Consider the following 22,482-nt stretch of genomic DNA (forward strand, 5'->3'; position numbering starts at 1 on the left):
ATAATACTGAATTTACTAGCACATACTAATTGATAAAGTTTTTTTTACTTCCTTGGGATGAGACATAATTACATTGTCCATTAAATAATATTAGAATTGAAATCTTCAATTCTGTTATGCATTAGAATCTTGTGACATGCCAGCATTTGAGAATGCCAAAGCCAAAAGCAATGTCACGTGGTTTAAACTCAATGACAAGTTGGACTATGAATGCCACGATGGATACGAAAGCCAAGATGGGCGCGCAGGTTCAATAGTGTGTGGTAACGATGGTTGGTCTCATAAACCAATATGTTATGGTAAGTACCATTTTTCCAGGTATTTTTTTTCAGGATTAACAAAATCAACAAGACGTGTTTAAGATATCCCAATTTGAACAAATTTGCATTGTTTAAAGTCATTTTGGGGGCATCTGGGTCGCTCAGTGGGTTGAACCTCAGATTTTGGCTCAGGTCATGATCTCGCAGTTCTCGGGTTCAAGCCCCATGTGGGGCTCTATGCTGACAGTTCAGAGCCTGAAGCCTGCTTCAGATTCTGTGTCTCACTCTCTCTCTCCACCCCTCCCACTCACACTCTGTCTCTCTCTCTCTCAAAAACAAATAAAAATGTTAAAAAAAAAATAGATTTCCATTTTGAACAAACTTGCATTATTTGAAGTCATTTTTAAGGAGTATGATTAAAATCAAGGTGTCTTCTTCTGATTTAATGTAACTGGGAGAAGAGGGTGTTTGAAAGCCCAAAGACAATAACACAGTGTTTCCTATGGCCCATATACATGGTATGTTTGTAAACAAAGAATAATTGTGTTTGTTATTCTAAATGCAAGTTTTCATATTATTTAAAACTGGGTTCTTTTAGTGTGTGATATAAGAAAACCAAATTATAGTTTCTGACAATTTCCTCAGCTATTTTGCTCCTGAGTTTCTGCTTTCACACCTTCTGCCTTGAGTGTTAATTTCTGTAGGCCCTGAGAGAAGCTCTTTATTTTCTGACTTGGACAAGTTCTGTGGACTATTCTATGAATCTCTTTCATGTTTGCTAATCCACTATTTTCCAGGATTAGGAGTAGGACTTGAATCTGTGGAAAATTTGAGTGGCTATAGAATGTTCCACACCAAGGGAACAGTCTGTGCAAAACTTTGATAGCAAAACAATATTTGAGAAATATCAGGGTGAGCAGATTCTACTTAAGATGTGGGAGAATTTTATGAACTAAGCCTGGATAGGAGGCAAAGAAAAGATTACCCAGGTTATTTCCCAGGCATATCAGCATTTAGATTAGTTTTATGACTGATAAAAAGCTACAAAGGAGTCTTAAAGGAAGAAATATAATCATTTAGATTTTTGAAAAGTTTTTTTTTTTTCTTTTTTTTTTTCCCACATGCTGTGATTGTGGTGGGCAGGAGAAGATTCGGGAGTTTATGCAGCATGAACAAGTATGGGGATTGGGATAGGATGATGGGTGATGAGATGCAAAGCAGAACACATTCAAAATCTATGTTGTTGGTAGAAAACACAGGTGATGTTACTAAATATTAGATGTAAGAGAGAGTAATAATGAAGGGACTCACTGCCTTTTTTTCATAAGCAAACATGTAAATGGCAGTGCCTTTTTGTAAGGTGGTGCTGACAGAAGAAAGAGCACTTTGGGAGGAACATCCCAACTTTTGACTTGAGCACATTATGGTTGAGCTGCCCATGGACAATCAAATTTGGATATGTAAACTACAGAGTTGACTATGTGGGTCTAGCCAAGAAATACATATTTGGAATTGTTACCGCATAAATGAGGATATGAAATTGGAAAAGAATACAGAATAAAAAGAGAAGAGAGCTCAAGACTGAGCCATGAAGCATTCCAACGTTTAGGTGTCACGTGGAAGATAATAGATGGCAGAGTAGATAGGAAAGGGAGGACCCAGAGAATTGGGAGAAGAGAACATTTTGGAGTGAATGTTCTCCTAGATGTGGAGAGAAGAAAATGATTGAAGGATGAGGAAGTCTAAGTGAGTCCAGTGGAGTCAGCCTGGCGGGGTTCTAGCAAATTCCAATCCCATCAGCTGGCTAAACATGTACCTTAGGGCAACAACCACACTTACTTGCAGCTTCATTCACTCTTCCTCATCTATAAAATGTTTTAATATTTACAAAGGTTCTAATATTTCAAAGGATTGGTTTTTTTTAAATATAATTATAATATTCAAATTCCAGTTAATTTATAAATGAATTAGCAAGATAGGAGGATTCCAAATAAGAAAAATGCATTTTTAAATAATACTCGGGAATGTCACGAATGCCACAAATGCCACAGACTTGACAAATTTGAAGGGATGATTTTAGACATTCCTAATTTGAATCAGAATAATCAACAATTTAATAGATAGTAAAAATTATAGGTTTAATAATAATTGTATATTATGTAAATGTTCAGAACTCCCAGACTATGCCTAACTATGTGGCCTTGAACATAGTTCTTTATTTTGTTTTATTTTTAGTTTAATTTCCTTACTAATATAATTTATAATACAGTGTTTAATTAAGCTATTTTAATAGTTTCTTTTTTTATGCACTTAAAATAAGACATTTATTATGCAAAGTAAAAGGTTTTAATTTTTCACTTTCCCAAAACACTGAAACAGCACATGGCATAGTAATTGTAGCACACAAATGGATACAGGCAGTCAATAAGCCCCGAAAATGGTGAAGTCTCTCTTTGGGACTCTTTAAAAACTCCATGCTCTCAAGTGATCTTTATCAAAGTTATCAACAACCAGAGGCATTACCTCAGAAAAAAATGTTAGTATACGAGATACCTCCACTCCTAGGAACTGGAACCTTCCCGTAAGGGAAACGCTAAATCCATCTCTCCCCAGCTGAGCTGCAGCAGAGAAGTCTCAAGCTTGCTTTTATTTCAGGCGACACTGGTAGGGCTCCCAGTGTGAGAAAGGATTATACTAAAAGTACATTTAATATTTCAGCTTTCACTGTGGGGCCTCCCTTTAAATTGGATTTCAAGTGGAAGGAGAGGGGATGTGAGGAAAGAAATCAAATTGTTCTGCAGACCAAAATTATTCTACAGAATGCAGAAATGGGGACAGCTAACTGTCAACTATGGAGAGGCTGACTTGTACAAGTGGCCACTTCCAGCAGATGGCCTGAGGAGATGGTATCTGGGACAGTAGCCCTTGGCAAGAGTGCTGAAGATCCATAAAGAATTTTGTTAAATCTTCACGTTCTAACCTGATATTGGTACAAGATATATTAATGCTCTCTTTGAAGTGGTAGCCCAATACTGAATGTCTTCTGAGCACCATTTAAAGCATGCTCAAAAATCCCCTCCGTCATCAACCAGCCTCCCAGGAGTTTCACTTCCACTTCCTTTGATCACACCAACTGAGGCAGGAACTTCACTGCTGCCCTGTTAACAGGCACCCAGTCTCAGTGTGAAAGAACTCATTCTAAGACAGCTTTTTAAAATTTTTATTTATTATTATTATTATTTTAATGTTTATTATTTGAGAAAGAAACAGAGAGCAAGCAGAGGAGGGGGAGAGAGAGGGAGACACAGTATCTGAAGCGGGCTCCAGGCTCCGAGCTGCCAGCACAGAGCACAACGAGGGTCTCCAACCCGAGATCATGACCTGGGCCGAAGTTGGCCGCCTAACTGACTGAGCTACCCAGGCGCCCCTCTAAGACAGCTTTCAAAATCAATCTCACTCTTTTTGTTGTTCTGCTTGTACCTTAACTATGGCATACAGGATTTGCTCCTTCCAAAGCTGGTAGAGCCAGTAACCCCAGTGTTATCTGCAGATCAGTTGAGGTACTTTGTACCTGTGAAGGCGTTTTCTTGGATTCTGTTTGCTCTGAAAATGCGGGCTTGAATGGCCAAGGAAAACACATTCTGTCTCATCATTCAGGAATGCTTCGGGGCATGCATGGAGCAGTGTAGACAGGAGGAGATGCAGGCCAGACCTTTCCCACTCAGAGCCTCGCCCTTCTAGAAGAGCATTTGGCGCTTCCTCCTCAGAAATCCCCATTTCTGGCCGTTTCTGAAGGCACGGTAGTCCTGACCCCCAAGGTTCTCCTTTGTGGCACCATCCTCTGTGCTGTCGCTGGCCCTGGGCCCTCCTCCCGGCCAGCCCCTCACCAGAGCCACCACCACCACCACCACCACAGGAGACCCCAGCACGATGCTCTCCTGTAGGAGCACAGGACAGATCCACAGTCTTGCTTTAGGCCTCTGCGGAAGCTGAACTTCTTAATGATTCTTTCAAACATGGAAGCGCTTTGTTGCCATTGTGAAGCGAGAGGTTGACCTCAGCATTCTTCACTTCCGTTGATAACTCATTTTGTGAATTTCCATCTACTTGAACCGCAGGGCGTATGCATCCAGGAGTTCGGGCACGGGCGCTCCCCCTGTGCTCCTTCAAGGCCACATAGCAGCTTGTCCGAGTCCTCCCCTGCCCTCTTCACCTTCCCGAGGTAGCCGCCCAGAGCCCCTACTCTGTCCCTCATGCTGCGTGTTCTGTGGTGTGGTAGCCTGACGACACGCCTTTGCCAGTCAGCAGAATGGATCTCAGTATGAACCTGCAGACGGACGCTGAGCATCATGGAAGCCACGATGTGGACGTAGGGGAAGTTGACGCGCAGCCGCCAGGCCAGGTCGAAGAAGATGAGCAGCCTGCGGGTCAGCCCCTTGCAAAGACCCCATAGGAGCAGGCGGCGGCGAGCGCGACAGGCGGACACCCAGGCCCGACACAGCCGCCTCCAACCAGACCTGTGCCCGCCGCCCGGGGCCGCGACGCCCCGCCCCCGGCCTCCGCTCCGGACGCTGGGCTGTGCTCCGTGCGCAGAGGGAGCGAGGGAGGCGGCAGCGAGGCAGGGGGCGGAGTCCACGCGTCACACTCGGGAAGCGCCTCCGTGACTATTGGTTTCTTTGAGACACGTTAGAAATGCCTTGTGTGTGTTCTGATTCCCCAGTTGTATTTACATTAAACAAAATTGCCAATTGTTATTTGACTGCAACTTTAAAATTGTAGCATCAAGGTTTTTTTTTTTAATGTGAGGGAATACTTTTATGTTTTGAGAGTAAAAAACAATGTAACATTATATTTATAAATGTCAGTTATAAAATCAGAACCAGTATAAGCAAGTTGACCTTACAAATACATTTTCAGGGTACCTATGTTGCTCTTCAATGCCTTAATAATTCTCAGGGTCCCTTATGAATTTAGAAGGTATACAAAACCTAACGTAAATTTTTCTGTTGCTCCTCTGTATAAGCAGTACCCAGCACCTCATTTTTATACGACACATATAAAATATACTTTGGCAATCATTAATTATATATTCTCACTAAATTATTTTAACTCTTTTTATAGAAAAAGAATGCAAGATTCCTGAAATAGAAAATAACTTAAATACTCAGCCCAAAAAAGAAAAATATAAAGTCGGAGATGTGTTGAAATTCTTCTGCAGACAAAGACTTAAAAGAGTTGGACCAGATTCAGTTCAGTGTTACGACTTTGGGTGGTCCCCTAATCTTCCAACATGTAAAGGTGAATATTTATCTTCCAGTGGCTGAAACAAGAATTAGGATTTTGGATATTAACTTTTTTTGTTTCCACTCTTAATTTTTGTTGGCTTCAAGTCTCTGTGTTTGTAATCTAATGCATTAAACCGGGATATGTGTTGGGTAATAGATATCTCAGATTTTCTTTTTTAAGAAATTAATCTTCAATTGTTTCTTGATATATGTAGTGGCATTATCCATAGATACATATACAATGCCGTACACGTTTGTTACTTTTCTTCTTGCCTACATTTCCATCATTAATATTGAAACTATAGCATGGGCCTTACTTCAGGTTTCGTTAGGTCATCTAAACAGTATTCAAGCAATTTATACTCAATTCAGGGAATTCAATCACATGTATGGCTTAATCAAAGTTAAAATATGTTGATAAAATGCTTACCTAGGGGCACTTGAGTGGCTCAGTCGGTTAAGCGTCAGACTTCCGGTCAGGTCATGATCTCGCTGTTTGTGAGTTCGAGCCCCATGTCTAGCTCTGTGCTAACAGCTTGAACGCTGGAGCCTGGGTCGGATTCTGTCTCCCTCTCTCTCTGTGTCTCCCCTGCTTATGCTCTGTCTCTCAAAAATGAATAAACATTAAAAGATTTAATAAAAAAATGCTTGCCTCAAACACTGGCATTTTTTCAAACAGTTTTGATAACTGCTGTGGAATATGAATATTGAGATAATTTACACAACCATATTGAGGAATTGGTTTGCATACATCTTTAGAATATCTAGATTTTTATTTTTTTTTTATATTAAATTTTTTTTTCAACGTTTATTTTTGGGACAGAGAGAGACAGAGCATGAACGGGGGAGGGGCAGAGAGAGAGGGAGACACAGAATCGGAAACAGGCTCCAGGCTCGAGCCATCAGCCCAGAGCCCGACGCGGGGCTCGAACTCACAGACCGCGAGATCGTGACCTGGCTGAAGTCGGACACTTAACCGACTGCACCACCCAGGCGCCCCTAGAATATCTAGATTTTTAACCATGTTTTCTGGGTTTCAATATACTTCCAATACACTAGTTCAGTGTAAGTAATAGCACTGGGTTAGGGTGCCACGGTGGCTCAATTGTTGAGCATTTCACTCTGCACTTCATCTCAGGTCATGATCCGTGGGTCATGGAATCGAGCCCAATGTTGGGCTCCACGCTGAGCATAGAGTCTCCTGAAGATTCTCTCTCCCTCTCTCTCTCTCTCTCTCTCTCTCTCTCTCTCTCTCTGCCCATCTCCCCCACTCGTGCTCTCTGTCTCTCTAAAGTAAAAATTTTGAAATAAGAACTGGGAAATATGTTTCTAGTTTAAGCACTATTTCTTTTTCATTACTTAAGAAGGCTATAATAAAGTATATTATAAATAATACAAATTAATTAAAGAAAAAATCTCTCCATTTTATTCTTTTTAAGTTGTGAAATAGGTAATTTGATCATTATTTACACATTATTTCTCCTGTAGAGCAAACAAAACAGTGTTCTCCACCTCCTCAACTCCTTAATGGGAAAGTTAAAGAAACACAGAAAGAAAACTATGAACACAACGATTTGGTGGAATATGTGTGCAATCCTAGATTTCTGATGAAGGGTTTTAATAAAATTCAGTGTGTTGATGGACAGTGGACAGACTTGCCTATTTGTATTGGTAATGTATAAAATATATTCATATTTAAAATAAACCAACCTTCTATATTTACAGAAACACATAAATTATATTTCATAAGTAAACATATTTTTCTGAACTTTTCACAGAGGTGGAGACTACATGTGGAGATATACCAGAACTTAATTACGGCTACGCTGTTCAGACTTCTAACCCTCCCTATCACCACGGAGATTCAGTGGAGTTCAATTGCAGAGAAGGATTCACAATGATTGGACAGAAATCAATTACATGTATAAGGGGATTATGGACCCAACTTCCTCAGTGCATTGGTGAGAAGACACTTCTCAAATAGACGGTCAATGAAATGTAATATTTTTATTGTAAAAACTGTATCTGCAAACATAGTTTTGAAATTTAGATATATGCTTGAAAATGTCAGGTCTTAAATTATAATGATTGCTTATCGTCTACAAAGGAAAAATATAAACTAGCAAAAGAGTTTGATCACCCTTTCTATCCCTGAAATTAACATGGTTTTTAAGTGTGAAGCTAAATTTTACTTACAGTTATTCATATGATTTAAATCTGAGTATTAATCGCCAGGAAAATAGAAGCATATTTGCATAAATCCCATTTTTGTTTTACGCGGCACTCTTGTTTTCAGGCCCTGGAAAACAGACAAAGTCAAGAAAGTGCCCACTTGCTACGTCCCTATAGGAATCTTGCCTCTCTCAAAGCTTCTAAGGATCTCTCAGTCTGTTTCAAATGCGGCAGCAAGAAGTTAATGTGCCAAAGGGTGGGTGAGCTGCAGATCCTCTGGGTTCGCAGTATAAGTCAGTCAAAGGAGGCAGTCAGGGTGGGGCCAGGAAACAAACCTGATTGTTGGACTTCACTGTGGTTGATGTATGTGCATCATCCTGACCTTTGGATGACCATGTCTTTGATGACTAGCTGGGAAAATAATGGGGGCCCTGTTCCTTTTTCCCTTGGAATGAGTTCTTTCCTACAGTTTTCTTGGGTCCTACATTCAAAGAGAGTCCTGGATGTCCAATCTTACTTATTCACCAGATGTCTAGGCATTAATTGTTCCAAGGAGAAGGTAGGGCTTAGGCTCATGTTCCATGAGAGCAGAGATTGACACCCGTTTTGTTCACGATGTATTCCCAATATACAAAGGACTGGTGAACATACAGCAGACATTAAATAGGAGTTTGTTGAATGAACCCTTAAGTTTTGTTGCTTTTTAATCCTTACATTTTTGCTAGACACATTCCCACGAGAAGTATTGCCAGTCCTTCAAGACCAAATTTCATCTTTGTCCTCTTCTGTCTCCACAAACAATTTCCCCTCATTTTATACGGGGGAAAACCCAAGGTTGTAACAGGCATGAAAACTCTCAACTTTTCACTCTTATACTAAAACATCTATTTCATTTATTACTCTTTTTAGATCTCAGAGTTTGCCTTTCCAAGGCTAATCTTCGACCTATATTCAAGTTTACCATAATCCACTTTTAACTATCATAGACCTTACTCCAATTTTCTCCTCTCAGTGTTTATTTTGTACCTCTAGCTAGTCTAGCTTTCCACTCTTCTCAAAATGTTTATTTTCTCGTAAGAATCAAGGAAATTCTTTCAGAAACCAGTCAATCATAGGACCATGACAACACCCACCACCACTCCTTTGGACTATAGATGAGTTACTATCACCTGAAGAAAACCTTGTTTTGTCTTCCTCAACACTGAAGACAAGCCCTAAAAACAGAATTTATTTTCAGCCTCTAGTGTGTTTTGAATTAGTCCCCTTTGTTTTATTTTTTATTGTATTACAAAATCATTACTTCTTTGGGTAATTATTAAAAAATCCAAAGACCTACATCAATTGATATTTTATCAACTTGACAAAGTACTCCGGGCTGCATTGAATTTTTGAAGTATGTAGTTGTATAAAAAGTTGTTATACTCATATTAGAGTCAACAAAATGGACTCTTACAATATTATTGAATTATAGGTTGACTGATGTACAAAATAGTTTTTCAAAGATTGGAAGAGTATATACAGTAAACAGGTTGTGACTTGAAGCACCCAATTTCTTAGTCCAAGTATTTGTCCGATTTTAGTGATCATGCAAAAGATCTGCTTAAGTGTTCACATTTTACGTAGTACATTTTAGATGTGCTTATTAAATTACCATAAGTGAAAAAATATATTCATTTTTCTGAAACACGATATTTAAACTAGCAGCTTCATATATTCTATTTCCACAGATAAATAAGAGACCAAATTTAACCAGGTGATGACTGTTCAGTGTGTAAATCATCCAAAAAAGTGAGCCTCTTAATGCTTTTCTAATCCCCAAAGTGCAGGCTGTATTTATGGCAGACATTTTCTCTGAAATTTCAAAGCCTGGACACAGGACTTATGTTCAGACATAATAAGTAGCCCATCACATGCAATATGATCAGGAATGACTTGGTTGGTGGGACTTACGGGCATAAATTCTAATTTCGATATACTATTGAGTCTAAGCTATTGTTCTGCATTAACTGCTTTGATTCTTATAAGTAGTCTTTTCAAGGCAATATTTTCATTTTCTAGCAACAGATGAACTTCAAAAGTGTAAACACAGCTTAACTATACGTGAGGCGAATCCATTATACAAGACCGAATTTGATCATAATGAGAAGATAAGTTACAAATGTAGAGGAAAATTAGAACAGAAACACTCAACGTGCATAAATGGAAGATGGGATCCTGAACTAACCTGCACAGGTAAGCTCTTGTTTATAGTACTTTCAAAATCTTATTCTATTTCTTCCGAACTTGCCAAAGCAGTATTTGGGCATCTTTTATTTTTATTTTTTTATTTTTTTTAATTTTTTTTTTTTAATGTTTATTTATTTTTGAGACAGAGACAGAGCATGAATGGGGGAGGGTCAGAGAGAGAGGGAGGCACAGAATCTGAAGCAGGCTCCAGGCTCTGAGCTGTTAGCACAGAGCCCTATGTGGGGCTCGAACTCACGGACCGTGAGATCATGACCTGAGCCGAAGTCGGACGCTTAACCGACTGAGCCACCCAGGCGCCCCTTGGACATCTTTTAAACATGTTTAGCTATTTATTATTACAAATAATTTTGAAGCCAGAAGGGAATTTAGAAACTAACCAAAACATCATTTCTCGATATTAAGTGCATCAGTGCTTCAGTCAGCTATAAAACAACCCACCCAGAAACTTGATGGCCTCAAATTAACGCCGGTCGGGTATCTTTAAAAAATAGTGATTTGGTTTTCTTTGAGGCTGAGGAGAGCACAAAGATGGCATCCCCTGGTCCACCTTCCCTGAGGGCATCTCGGTGGCCCCCAGATGTGTGGCAAATCTCAAGTCCACCCCTCAGGCTACCGGTCTAAGACAGATAATTAGGCTTTTTCCCCAGAAAGTCTGGGCTGTGTTTCAGGCTGCTTTGTAGTGCCCCGGAGGTAGTGGCCCACCAAGAGTTATCTCTCGGATTGTTGTAGTGTGTTGCAGGCCCCAGAAATGCAAGCCCCTCAGGCCACTAGAGCCTGGGTTTCAAGGAGTGTGCCCTCTGTGGGCTGAGCATGCTGGCCAGCTTTAGCGAGGCAGCAGAATGCAGGGCTGGGTCCCGCTCGCCGGCTTTGATGAAGCACAGGAGAGCCCTGGGCTGGAGTGCACCCACTGGTGCCATCAAGGTAGAGGGAAACTGTAGACATGGCACCTGCCTGCACCTCCATCCCGGAAAGAGTCCCAACAGATGCGCCCTCTCGAGCAGATGCTTTAAGGCGAGCAAATGAATCTGCTTCTCAGATGTCTAGGTATTTCTCAAACTGTTCTTTCACATTGGTCGCCTGGGGTAGTGAGTCTGGGTGCGAGCTCTTTAAGAAAAGGGTCTCAGTTCTCGATAGCCCTTCAGATATCCTGGATATGAGCTCTGTTGGTTTTCAAAGCCAGACATTTTGGGAGCTCATCTTCCTGCTGCAGATTCCAGGGTTTGGGTTGTTAATGTGGGAAACAAACCCCTTACTCCTCAGGGAGAGGCTCTGGGTCAGTGAGATCCCTCCTGAATGTGTGTAGCCCTGCCAGGGGTGGGGTTTGTTCCATATACTGTCTTCCTGACTCTCCTACCCACCTGAATGTGGCCCTTTTACTGTTTGTTGTGAAGGGGCCGTTCAGCTGGTTTTCAGGTCTTTTTCAGAGGCGATTGCTCCATATGTACCATGGATTCAGTGTGTGTGGGAGAGGAGTTTGGGATCTTTTTATGTGTCTGCCCTCACGCTTGGTTTCTGCATGTTAATTGGATCGTCTGAAACTATACCAAGCTGCATTTTTCATTTCAGGTGTTGCTTCGTAGATTTGTGGCAATTTTCTGTAAGCAGTTATGTCAGTGCTACCACAAGATTTTATTTTTGCCAGTCTATTTTGATTTTGTTTTTTTTTATCTCATCATACTGGCTAAGACGTCCAGTAAACTGTTGAAAGGAAGTGATGAGAATGAACATCTCTGTCCTATTCCTGACCACAGAGAGAGGGTATTCAACATTTTACCACAATCATAATGTCACTTTAGGATTTTTGTAGACGCCCTTTATCAGTTTAAGGAAACTACTCCTTCTCGTCTTATTTAGCTGAGTGAGAAATTTTATGATCAACCAATGTTGGGTATTTTTAAATGCTTTTTACATATCTCTTGATAGGATAATATGGCATTCTTATCTGTTAATGTAGTGAATTATATATGTAACTTCTTGAATATTGACCAAATCTCTCATGCCTAGAGTTAACTCTATTATATTTTCATATACTTGATTTGCTGACATAGTTTTAAGAAGTTTTGCATCTGTGATCATGGGAGATATTAATCTATAGATGCTTTTTCTTTTAATGCCTCTCCCAAGTTTTGTTATCAGTATTAGTGTGGCCTCATAAAACAAATTGCAGATATATGTATAAATACATATATATATATATATATATAGGTAATTACACTTATTATTTCATTATTTTTACCTTAAATGGTTGATAGAATTTACGTGCAAAGTCGTGTGACATATAATTTGCTTTTTTGGAAGTTTTCTTGATGAAGAATTCAATTTCTTTAATAAGTAATGAAATATTCCGATTTTCTTACTGTCTTTCATCAATGAAAGGAAGTTGTATTTTTCAAGAAATCTCTCGTTTGTCAAATTGATTGGTGTGCAGTTGTTTCTAGTATTCCCTTCATGTGCTATTTTCCTTTTAACTGTATAGTTTCTTGGCAGATATCTCTTCTTTCTTTCTTAACATTGATACTTATTACTTGTATCTTGACTATTCTTCCTGGATTTTTTTTCTTGAATTTATTAACATTTCCACATAACCAGTTTTAACACTCGATTTTCTCCATTTACTCTCTCTTCTATTTTTTAGCCTTATTAACATTCACTATTTTTTCTGTTTTCTCTTTTCTATTTGCCTTTCTCACTTTTCTCTCTTCTGTGGGCTTAAGTTGTTTTTTCTAATTACTTTGATTTTAATTTTACTTTTCTATTTCTTAAGGTAGAAAACTAAAACTTGGATTTAAACCATCCTACTTTTAAGGATTAATTTCATTTTCCCTTCTAAAACTGTTGTAGAAGTCTCAATTTTTATATACATTTCATTTTCATTGAATTCTATGTGAAATGTTTCCTAGTATTCCTTGTGGTTTCTTCTTTGACTCATCAGTTATTGAGAATTTTGTTGCTTAATTTACAAATATTCAGTTTTTTCTTAGATAAATGTATCCTCTTGTAACAACATTTTTGTGGTATATTTGTTTTTCAAAGGACTACAAAATAATACAGAAAAAATTTTAAAATGTAAAAATAAAGTAAAATGCAAAAAATACAAAGAAGCTTTAAAAAAAAAAAGCACAAACAGAGGATTTGCAGAGTAATGATTCTGCCTTTAGGGAAATTTAGTTGCCAGACCAACCTCTGGCAAAATGTATCAAGAGGAAGTACAAATTAAGATTATTAGGACAAAAATGGTTAAACAGCATATATAGAAGAAAATAAATCCTTGAGAATACATTGAAAAAAATATGCCAAAATAATGAAAACAGAAATAAGAAAAAAACTTTTGATTAAATATAAAATACTCCTGCATCTGTCTAAAGATAGAAATAGAAAATATGACCATATTAGTCAGCATGAATGAATTATATTCCGTCAACAATTTCTCTGAATTGAATACAAAGTGTCAGATAATTGGAAGGACTCAGGAGACTTCCCAATGTACAGTCACATAAGGTCTTTAATGAAATAAACGCATGGCAGGAGAAAGCAAAACATAGGTATCACAGAGAGGTCCAAAAGCCTCCAGGGTTAGTCGCCCAGAGTCTTCCCTCAGTGGAACAGGACATCTTTGTCTCCAGGTTATGAACTGCCACGATACATGTGAGGTATCTCTGCTTTATGGGAGCTCAAACGCAAGTTTGCAAAGGAATCTTGTATATCTTGCTGGTCATAGAACTAAAGTCAGGCTGTCTAATCCGTTAAACAGGGTGCATTTCATCATCTGTGTGTCTCTAAACAGTGTCGGCAACCTAGTCAACAGTATCTCCAGAGAGTTTTGAACTTTAAACAACACACTGTTAATCACTAATGACCATATCTAATTAATGTCTTGGCCAGGACCTGTATCAAATAATTGATCTTTAACTACATGTAATCCTTCCTTTGGCTAATTATTTTCCATTCCACATCTTATAAGGGTTTTAATGCAATCACAATACATGTGATTATAGATAGCTGTAAAAAGATCCTAATATCAGTATTTATTTAGTGCCTGTTACTGAGTGGATGATTCAGTTAGTACATCGTAATGGTTAGAAATAATTAAAAGAAGTCTTACATAAATTATGCACGATTTATCACAGAAGGAATAAAAGGAAGATACTACCATTAAGACCACGTGTGATGTATTAAAGCGCTCTACAAGCTGAAGAGTATCACATGTTTAAGCATAACCTTATTATTTATCGTTTATGATACATTATTATTGGGCTTTCTCTTTAGTATTTTTAACTTCTGATTTTCATCACGAAATCTAATTTTCATATTTGTAGAAGTACAAATGCAGTCATGCCCACCTCCACCTCAGATTCCCAATGCTCACAATATGGCAACGACGGTAAATTATCAGGATGGAGAAAAAGTATCTGTTGTCTGTCAAGACAATTATATAATTCAGGATGCAGAGGAAATCGTGTGCAAGGATGGAAGATGGCAGTCAATACCACACTGCGTTGGTCAGTAATGCATAACTTGCTTTGTAACATTCTTTCAAATGAGGTTAATACTCCCCTGTGCTTTGTGTAAATGAACAAGGACCTTTCTGTCTATGTATTTCACTTTATCTTGAAACAGTAAATTGCAATCTAAGTATACAAATCAATCGGCATTCTTTCACTTCTACTATGAAAGAAACATACCAAAACTTTGGGTTACTGTGTAAATACCATAGAAAATTTGTTTGTAAATACCATAGAAAATTTCACTCGTGATGAACAGGACAAGAATGTGGGGGCAGAGTGAACAAGCAGATACTACTGTAGATTTGATGGAGACATGAGCTTGCAAATTCCAGATGTTTTTTAGTTTTTCAGTAATTTAATTTTTCAGATTATCCTTATTTTAAAACCTCAACTAGTATTTGATTACATTTTTCAATTTAAACATTGATCTCTGTTCTTTATACAGAAAAAAGCCCATGTCCTCAACCACCTCAGATAGAACATGGAACCATTAAATCATCTCAATTTTCAGAAGAGATGGATGAAACATTGAAACCTGAGGTTTATGTACATGGCACCAAATTAAAATACACTTGCGAGGATGGTTTCAGGATATCTGGAAAAGATGAGATAACGTGCCACATGGGAAAATGGAGTTCTCCACCTCGGTGTGTAGGTGAGGACAGTATGCAAACCACAATTCTATTTTCGATATAATCCATTAAGCATAATCAATTGTCATCAAATTCGTGAGAAAGAATCCTTTAGGTTTCTAAATATATAGAATCACTTACAGCTAAATATCTAAAATCATTTTTTTTTAATATATGAAATTTATTGTCAAATTGGTTTCCATACAACACCCAGTGCTCATCCCAAAAGGTGCCCTCCTCAATACCCATCACCCTCCCTTCCCTCCCTCCCACCCCCCATCAACCCTCAGTTTGTTCTCAGTTTTTAACAGTCCCTTATCTTTTGGCTCTCTCCCACTCTAACCTCTTTTTTTTTTTTTTCTTCCCTTCCCCCATGGGTTTCTGTTAAGTTTCTTAGGATCCACATAAGAGTGAAACCATATGGTATCTGTCTTTCTCTGTATGGCTTATTTCACATAGAATCACACTCTCCAGTTCCATCCACGTTGCTACAAAGGGCCATATTTCGTTCTTTCTCATTGCCACATAGTATTCCATTGTGTATATAAACCACAATTTCTTTATCCATTCATCAGTTGATGAACATTTAGGCTCTTTCCATAATTTGGCTATTGTTGAGAGTGCTGCTATAAACATTGGGGTACAAGTGCCCCTATGCATCAGTACTCCTGTATCCCTTGGATAAATTCCTAGCAGTGCTATGGCTGGGTCATAGGGTAGGTCTATTTTTAATTTTCTGAGGAACCTCCACACTGCTTTCCAGAGTGGCTGCACCAATTTGCATTCCCACCAACAGTGCAAGAGGGTCCCCGTTTCTCCACATCCTCTCCAGCATCTATAGTCTCCTGATTTGTTCATTTTGGCCACTTTGACTGGCGTGAGGTGGTATCCGAGTGTGGTTTTGATTTGTATTTCCCTGATGAGGAGCGACATTGAGCATCCTTTCATGTGCCTATTGGCCATCCGGATATCTTTTTTAGAGAAGTGTCTTTTCATGTTTTCTGCCCAGTTCTTCACTGGGTTATTTGTTTTTCGAGTGTGGAGTTTGGTGAGCTCTTTATAGATTTTGGATACTAGCCCTTTGTCTGATATGTCATTTGCAAATATCTTTTCCCATTCCGTCGGTTGCCTTTTAGTTTTGTTGGTTGTTTCCTTTGCTGTGCAGAAGCGTTTTATCTTCATAAGGTCCCAGTAATTCACTTTTGCTTTTAATTCCCTTGCCTTTGGGGATGTGTCGAGTAAGAGATTGCTACGGCTGAGGTCAGAGAGGTCTTTTCCTGCTTTCTCCTCTAGGGTTTTGATGGTTTCCTGTCTCACATTCAGGTCCTTTATCCATTTTGAGTTTATTTTTGTGAATGGTGTGAGAAAGTGGTCTAGTTTCAACCTTCTGCATGTTGCTGTCCAGTTCTCCCAGCACCATTTGTTAAAGAGACTGTCTTTTTTCCATTGGATGTTCTTTCCTGCTTTGTCAAAGATGAGTTGGCCATACGTTTGTGGGTCTAGTTCTGGGGTTTCTATTCTATTCCATTGGTCTATGTGTCTGTTTTTGTGCCAATACCATGCTGTCTTGATGATGACAGCTTTGTAGTAGAGGCTAAAGTCTGGGATTGTGATGCCTCCTGCTTTGGTCTTCTTCTTCAAAATTACTTTGGCTATTCGTGGCCTTTTGTGGTTCCATAGGAATTTTAGGATTGCTTGTTCTAGCTTCGAGAAGAATGCTGGTGCAATTTTGATTGGGATTACATTGAATGTGTAGATAGCTTTGGGTAGTATTGACATTTTGACAATATTTATTCTTCCAATCCATGAGCAGGAAATGTCTTTCCATTTCTTTATATCTTCTTCAATTACCTTCATAAGCTTTCTATAGTTTTCAGCATACAGATCTTTTACATCTTTGGTTATATTTATTCCTAGGTATTTTATGCTTCTTGGTGCAGTTGTGAATGGGATCAGTTTCTTTATTTGTCTTTCTGTTGCTTCATTGTTAGTGTATAAGAATGCAACTGATTTCTGTACATTGATTTTGTATCCTGCAACTTTGCTGAATTCATGTATCAGTTCTAGCAGACTTTTGGTGGAGTCTATCGGATTTTCCATGTATAATATCATGTCATCTGCAAAAAGCAAAAGCTTGACTTCATCTTTGCCAATTTTGATGCCTTTGATTTCCTTTTGTTGTCTGATTGCTGATGCTAGAACTTCCAGCACTATGTTAAACAACAGCGGTGAGAGTGGGCATCCCTGTCGTGTTCCTGATCTCAGGGAAAAAGCTCTCGGTTTTTCCCCGTTGAGGATGATGTTAGCTGTGGGCTTTTCATAAATGGCTTTTATGATGTTTAAGTATGTTCCTTCTATCCCGACTTTCTCAAGGGTTTTTATTAAGAAAGGGTGCTGGATTTTGTCAAAGGCCTTTTCTGCATCGATTGACAGGATCATATGGTTCTTATCTTTTTTTTTGTTAATGTGATGTATCACGTTGATTGATTTGCGAATGTTGAACCAGCCCTGCATCCCAGGAATGAATCCCACTTGATCATGGTGAATAATTCTTTTTATATGCCATTGAATTCGATTTGCTAGTATCTTATTGAGAATTTTTGCATCCATATTCATCAGGGATATTGGCCTGTAGTTCTCTTTTTTTACTGGGTCTCTGTCTGGTTTAGGAATCAAAGTAATACTGGCTTCATAGAGTGAGTCTGGAAGTTTTCCTTCCCTTTCTATTTCTTGGAATAGCTTGAGAAGGATAGGTATTATCTCTGCTTTAAACGTCTGGTAGAACTCCCCTGGGAAGCCATCTGGTCCTGGACTCTTATTTGTTGGGAGATTTTTGATAACCGATTCAATTTCTTCACTGGTTATGGGTCTGTTCAAGCTTTCTATTTCCTCCTGATTGAGTTTTGGAAGAGTGTGGGTGTTTAGGAATTTGTCCATTTCTTCCAGGTTGTCCAATTTGTTGGCATATAATTTTTCATAGTATTCCCTGATAATTGTTTGTATCTCTGAGGGATTGGTTGTAATAATTCCATTTTCATTCTTGATTTTATCTATTTGGGTCATCTCCCTTTTCTTTTTGAGAAGCGTGGCTAGAGGTTTGTCAATTTTGTTTATTTTTTCAAAAAAACAACTCTTGGTTTTGTTGATCTGCTCTACAGTTTTTTTAGATTCTATATTGTTTATTTCTGCTCTGATCTTTATTATTTCTCTTCTTCTGCTGGGTTTAGGCTGCCTTTGCTCTTCTGCTTCTAGTTCCTTTAGGTGTGCTGTTAGATTTTGTATTTGGGATTTTTCTTGTTTCTTGAGATAGGCCTGGATTGTGATGTATTTTCCTCTCAGGATTGCCTTCGCTGCATCCCAAAGCATTTGGATTGTTGTATTTTCATTTTCGTTTGTTTCCATATATTTTTTAATTTCTTCTCTAATTGCCTGGTTGACCCACTCATTCTTTCGTAGGGTGTTCTTTAACCTCCATGCTTTTGGAGGTTTTCCAGACTTTTTCCTGTGGTTGATTTCCAAGCTTCATAGCATTGTGGTCTGAAAGTATGCATGGTATAATTTCAATTCTTGTAAACTTATGAAGGGCTGTTTTGTGACCCAGTATATGATCTATCTTGGAGAATGTTCCATGTGCACTCGAGAAGAAAGTATATTCTGTTGCTTTGGGATGCAGAGTTCTAAATATATCTGTCAAGTCCATCTGATCCAATGTATCATTCAGGGCCCTTGTTTCTTTATTGACCGTGTGTCTAGATGATCTATCCTTTTCTGTAAGTGGGGTGTTAAAGTCCCCTGCAATTACCACATTCTTATCAATAAGGTTGCTTATGTTTATGAGTAATTGTTTTATATATTTGGGGGCTCCGGTATTCGGCGCATAGACATTTATAATTGTTAGCTCTTCCTGATGGATAGACCCTGTGATTATTATATAATGCCCTTCTTCATCTCTTGTTACAGCCTTTAATTTAAAGTCTAGTTTGTCTGATATAAGTATGGCTACTCCAGCTTTCTTTTGGCTTCCAGTAGCATGATAAATAGTTCTCCATCCCCTCACTCTCAATCTAAAGGTGTCCTCAGATCTAAAATGAGTCTCTTGTAGACAGCAAATAGATGGGTCTTATTTTTTAACCATTCTGATACCCTATGTCTTTTGGTTGGCGCATTTAATCCATTTACATTCAGTGTTATTATAGAAAGATACGGGTTTAGAGTCATTGTGATGTCTGTATGTTTTATGCTTGTAGTGATGTCTCTGGTACTTTGTCTCACAGGATCCCCCTTAGGATCTCTTGTAGGGCTGGTTTAGTGGTGACAAATTCCTTCAGTTTTTGTTTGTTTGGGAAGACCTTTATCTCTCCTTCTATTCTAAATGACAGACTTGCTGGATAAAGGATTCTCAGCTGCATATTTTTCCTGTTTAGCACACTGAAAATATCGTGCCAATCCTTTCTGTCATGCGGAGTTTCAAAAGAGAGATCAGTCAGGAGTCTTATAGGTCTCCCTTTATATGTGAGGGCACGTTTATCCCTTGCTGCTTTCAGAATTTTCTCTTTATCCTTGTATTTTGCCAGTTTCACTATGATATGTCGTGCAGAAGATCGATTCAAGTTACGTCTGAAGGGAGTTCTCTGTGCCTCTTGGATTTCAATGCCTTTTTCCTTCCCCAGTTCAGGGAAGTTCTCATCTATAATTTCTTCAAATACCCCTTCAGCACCTTTCCCTCTCTCTTCCTCCTCTGGGATACCAATTATGCGTATATTATTTCTTTTTAGTGTATCACTTAGTTCTCTAATTTTCCCCTCATACTCCTGGATTTTTTTATCTCTCTTTCTCTCAGCTTCCTCTTTTTCCATCACTTTATCTTCTAGTTCACCTATTCTCTCCTCTGCCTCTTCAATCCGAGCTGTCGTCGTTTCCATTTTGTTTTGCATTTCATTTAAAGCGCTTTTCAGCTCCTCGTGACTGTTCCTTAGTCCCTTGATCTCTGTAGCAAGAGAGTCTCTGCTGTCCTCTATACTGTTTTCCAGCCCAGAGATTAATTTTATGACTATTATTCTAAACTCACTTTATGTTATATTATTTAAATCCTTTTTGATCAGTTCATTAGCTGTTGTTATTTCCTGGAGATTCTTCTGAGGGGAATTCTTCCGTTTGGTCATTTTGGATAGTCCCTGGAGTGGTGCGGACCTGCAGGGCACTTCCCCTGTGCTGTGGTGTATAACTGGAGTTGGTGGGCGGGGCCGCAGTCCGCCCTGATGTCTGCCCCCAGCCCACCGCTTGTGCCACAGTCAGACTGGTGTGTGCCTTCTCTTCCCCTCTCCTAGAGGCGGGATTCACTGTGGGGTGGCGTGGCCTGTCTGGGCTACTTGCACACTGCCAGGCTTGTGGTGCTGGGGATCTGGCGTATTAGTTGGGGTGGGTAGGCAAGGTGCACGGGGGCAGGAGGGGCAGGCTTAGTTCGCTTCTCCTTCGGTGATCCACTTTAGGAGGGGCCCTGTGGCAGCGGGAGGGAGTCAGATCCGCTGCCGCCGGAGGTTTGGCTCCGCAGAAGCACAGAGTTTGGTGTTTGCGCGGAGTGAGCAAGTTCCCTGGAAGGAACTAGTTCCCTTTGGGATTTTGGCTGGGGGATGGGCGGGGGAGATGGCGCTGGTGAGCGCCTTTGTTCCCCACCAAACTGAGCTCTGTCGTCCGGGGGCTCAGCAGCACTCCCTCCCTTTGTCCTCCAGCCTTCCCGCTTTCCGAGCAGAGCTGTTAACTTATGACCTCCCAGACGCTAAGTCACGCTTGCTGTCGGAACACAGTCCATCCGGCCCCTCTGCTTTTGCCAGCCAGACTCGGGGCTCTGCTTGGCCGGCGAGCCGCCCCTCCGCCCCGGCTCCCTCCCGCCAGTCCGTGGAGCGTGCACTGCCTCGCCGCCCTTCCTACCCTCTTCCGTGGGCCTCTCGTCTGCGCTTGGCTCCGGAGACTCCGTTCTGCTAATCCTCTGGCGGTTTTCTGGGTTATTTAGGCAGGTGTAGGTGGAATCTAAGTGATCAGCAGGACGCGCGGTGAGCCCAGCGTCCTCCTACACCATCTTCTTCCCCTCTCAAGACTCAGAACTAAAATCATTTATATATTTATGTACTTTACCAACAATCTTTGCATCATCAAGTCTATCCTCTTTGTGTTCATTTCATTGACTCATTACAGATTCACTTTGAATTCTGGCAATTGTTTAATGAAAACTAGATGTGTAGCACAATTAAATTAAACCTACCTATTCATATTCCTTTCCCATGTATAGAACTTGTTGTCTTTGCTTTGCCATGAGTTTTTTTTTTTAATTTGTTTTCTTTTTCTTGTAATGTCATTTCTAAGTTCTTACAATATATGGTACTTAAGATGATTACTTCTCAATGCTCTTCTTTTTATTATTCACTATTGGTTTGAGAAACACTGATGGTCTCTTTCATATATATATTGAAATTTTTATTATTTTTATTTTTTAAGTTTTAGTTTAAATTCCAATTAGTTAACATGCAGTGTAATATTAGTTTTACGTGTAGAATATGGTGATTCAACACTTCAATACAACACCTGATGGTCAAAACAAGTGTTCTCCTTTATCTCCATCACCTATTAAACCCATCCTCCCACCCACCTCCCTTTTGGTAACCACATTGTTCTCTATAATTAAGAGTCTGTTTCTTGGTTTGCCTCTCTCTCTTTCCCCCTTTTGCTCATTTGTTTTGTTTCTTAACTTCCACATGTGAGTGTGTATAATCATGTTATTTGTCTTTCTCTGACTTATTTCACTTAGCATTATACTCTCTAGCTCCATCTGTGTCATTACCAATCACAAGATTTCATTCTTTTTATGGCTGAATAATATTCCGTTGTATATATATACCACCTCTTCTTTCTCCATTCATCTATCAATCGACACTTGAGCTGCTTCCATATCTCAGCTATTGTAAATAATGCTGCTATAAACATCAAGGTACATGTATCCATTTGAAGTAGTATTTTTGTATTCTTTGGGTAAATATCTAGTAGTGCAATTACTGGATCTAGTTCTATGGTTTAACTTTTCGAGGAATCACTGTTTTTCCAGAGTGGCTGCACCTGTTGGCATTCCCACACCAACATTGAAAGATGGTTTTCCCTTCTCCACATCGTCGCCAACACCTGTTGTTTCTTGTGTGTTGATTTTTGCCTATCTGACAGGTGTGAGGTGATATCTCATTGCAGTTTTGAATTGTACTTCCAGGATAATCGATGTGATGTTGCGCATCTCTTTATGTGTCTGTTGGCTGTCTGTATGTCTTCTTTGGATATATGTCTGTTCATGCCTTCTGCCCATTTTTAATTGGGTTACTTTCTTCGGATGTTGAGTTTT

The 22,482-nt window shown here is 39.3% G+C and overlaps 1 protein-coding gene across 4 annotated transcripts in view; it reads left to right on the top strand.

The window, feature by feature from the left end:
* The window catches only part of CFH (complement factor H), a 224,954-nt gene that overhangs the window by 193,975 nt on the left and 8,497 nt on the right, over positions 1-22,482 (top strand). For 3 of the 4 annotated variants that reach the window (XM_053209182.1, XM_027074901.2, XM_053209179.1), the window contains 7 exons: positions 126-299; positions 5,382-5,558; positions 7,034-7,216; positions 7,324-7,506; positions 9,776-9,949; positions 14,281-14,463; positions 14,915-15,124. In XM_053209182.1, the coding sequence (XP_053065157.1) occupies positions 126-299; positions 5,382-5,558; positions 7,034-7,216; positions 7,324-7,506; positions 9,776-9,949; positions 14,281-14,463; positions 14,915-15,124 (1,284 nt within the window). The remainder of the gene's footprint in view (positions 1-125; positions 300-5,381; positions 5,559-7,033; positions 7,217-7,323; positions 7,507-9,775; positions 9,950-14,280; positions 14,464-14,914; positions 15,125-22,482) is intronic. The other variant, XM_053209178.1, reaches the window with a different exon arrangement.

Source organism: Acinonyx jubatus, chromosome E4, assembly GCF_027475565.1.
Source record: "Acinonyx jubatus isolate Ajub_Pintada_27869175 chromosome E4, VMU_Ajub_asm_v1.0, whole genome shotgun sequence".
NCBI lineage: Eukaryota > Metazoa > Chordata > Mammalia > Carnivora > Felidae > Acinonyx > Acinonyx jubatus.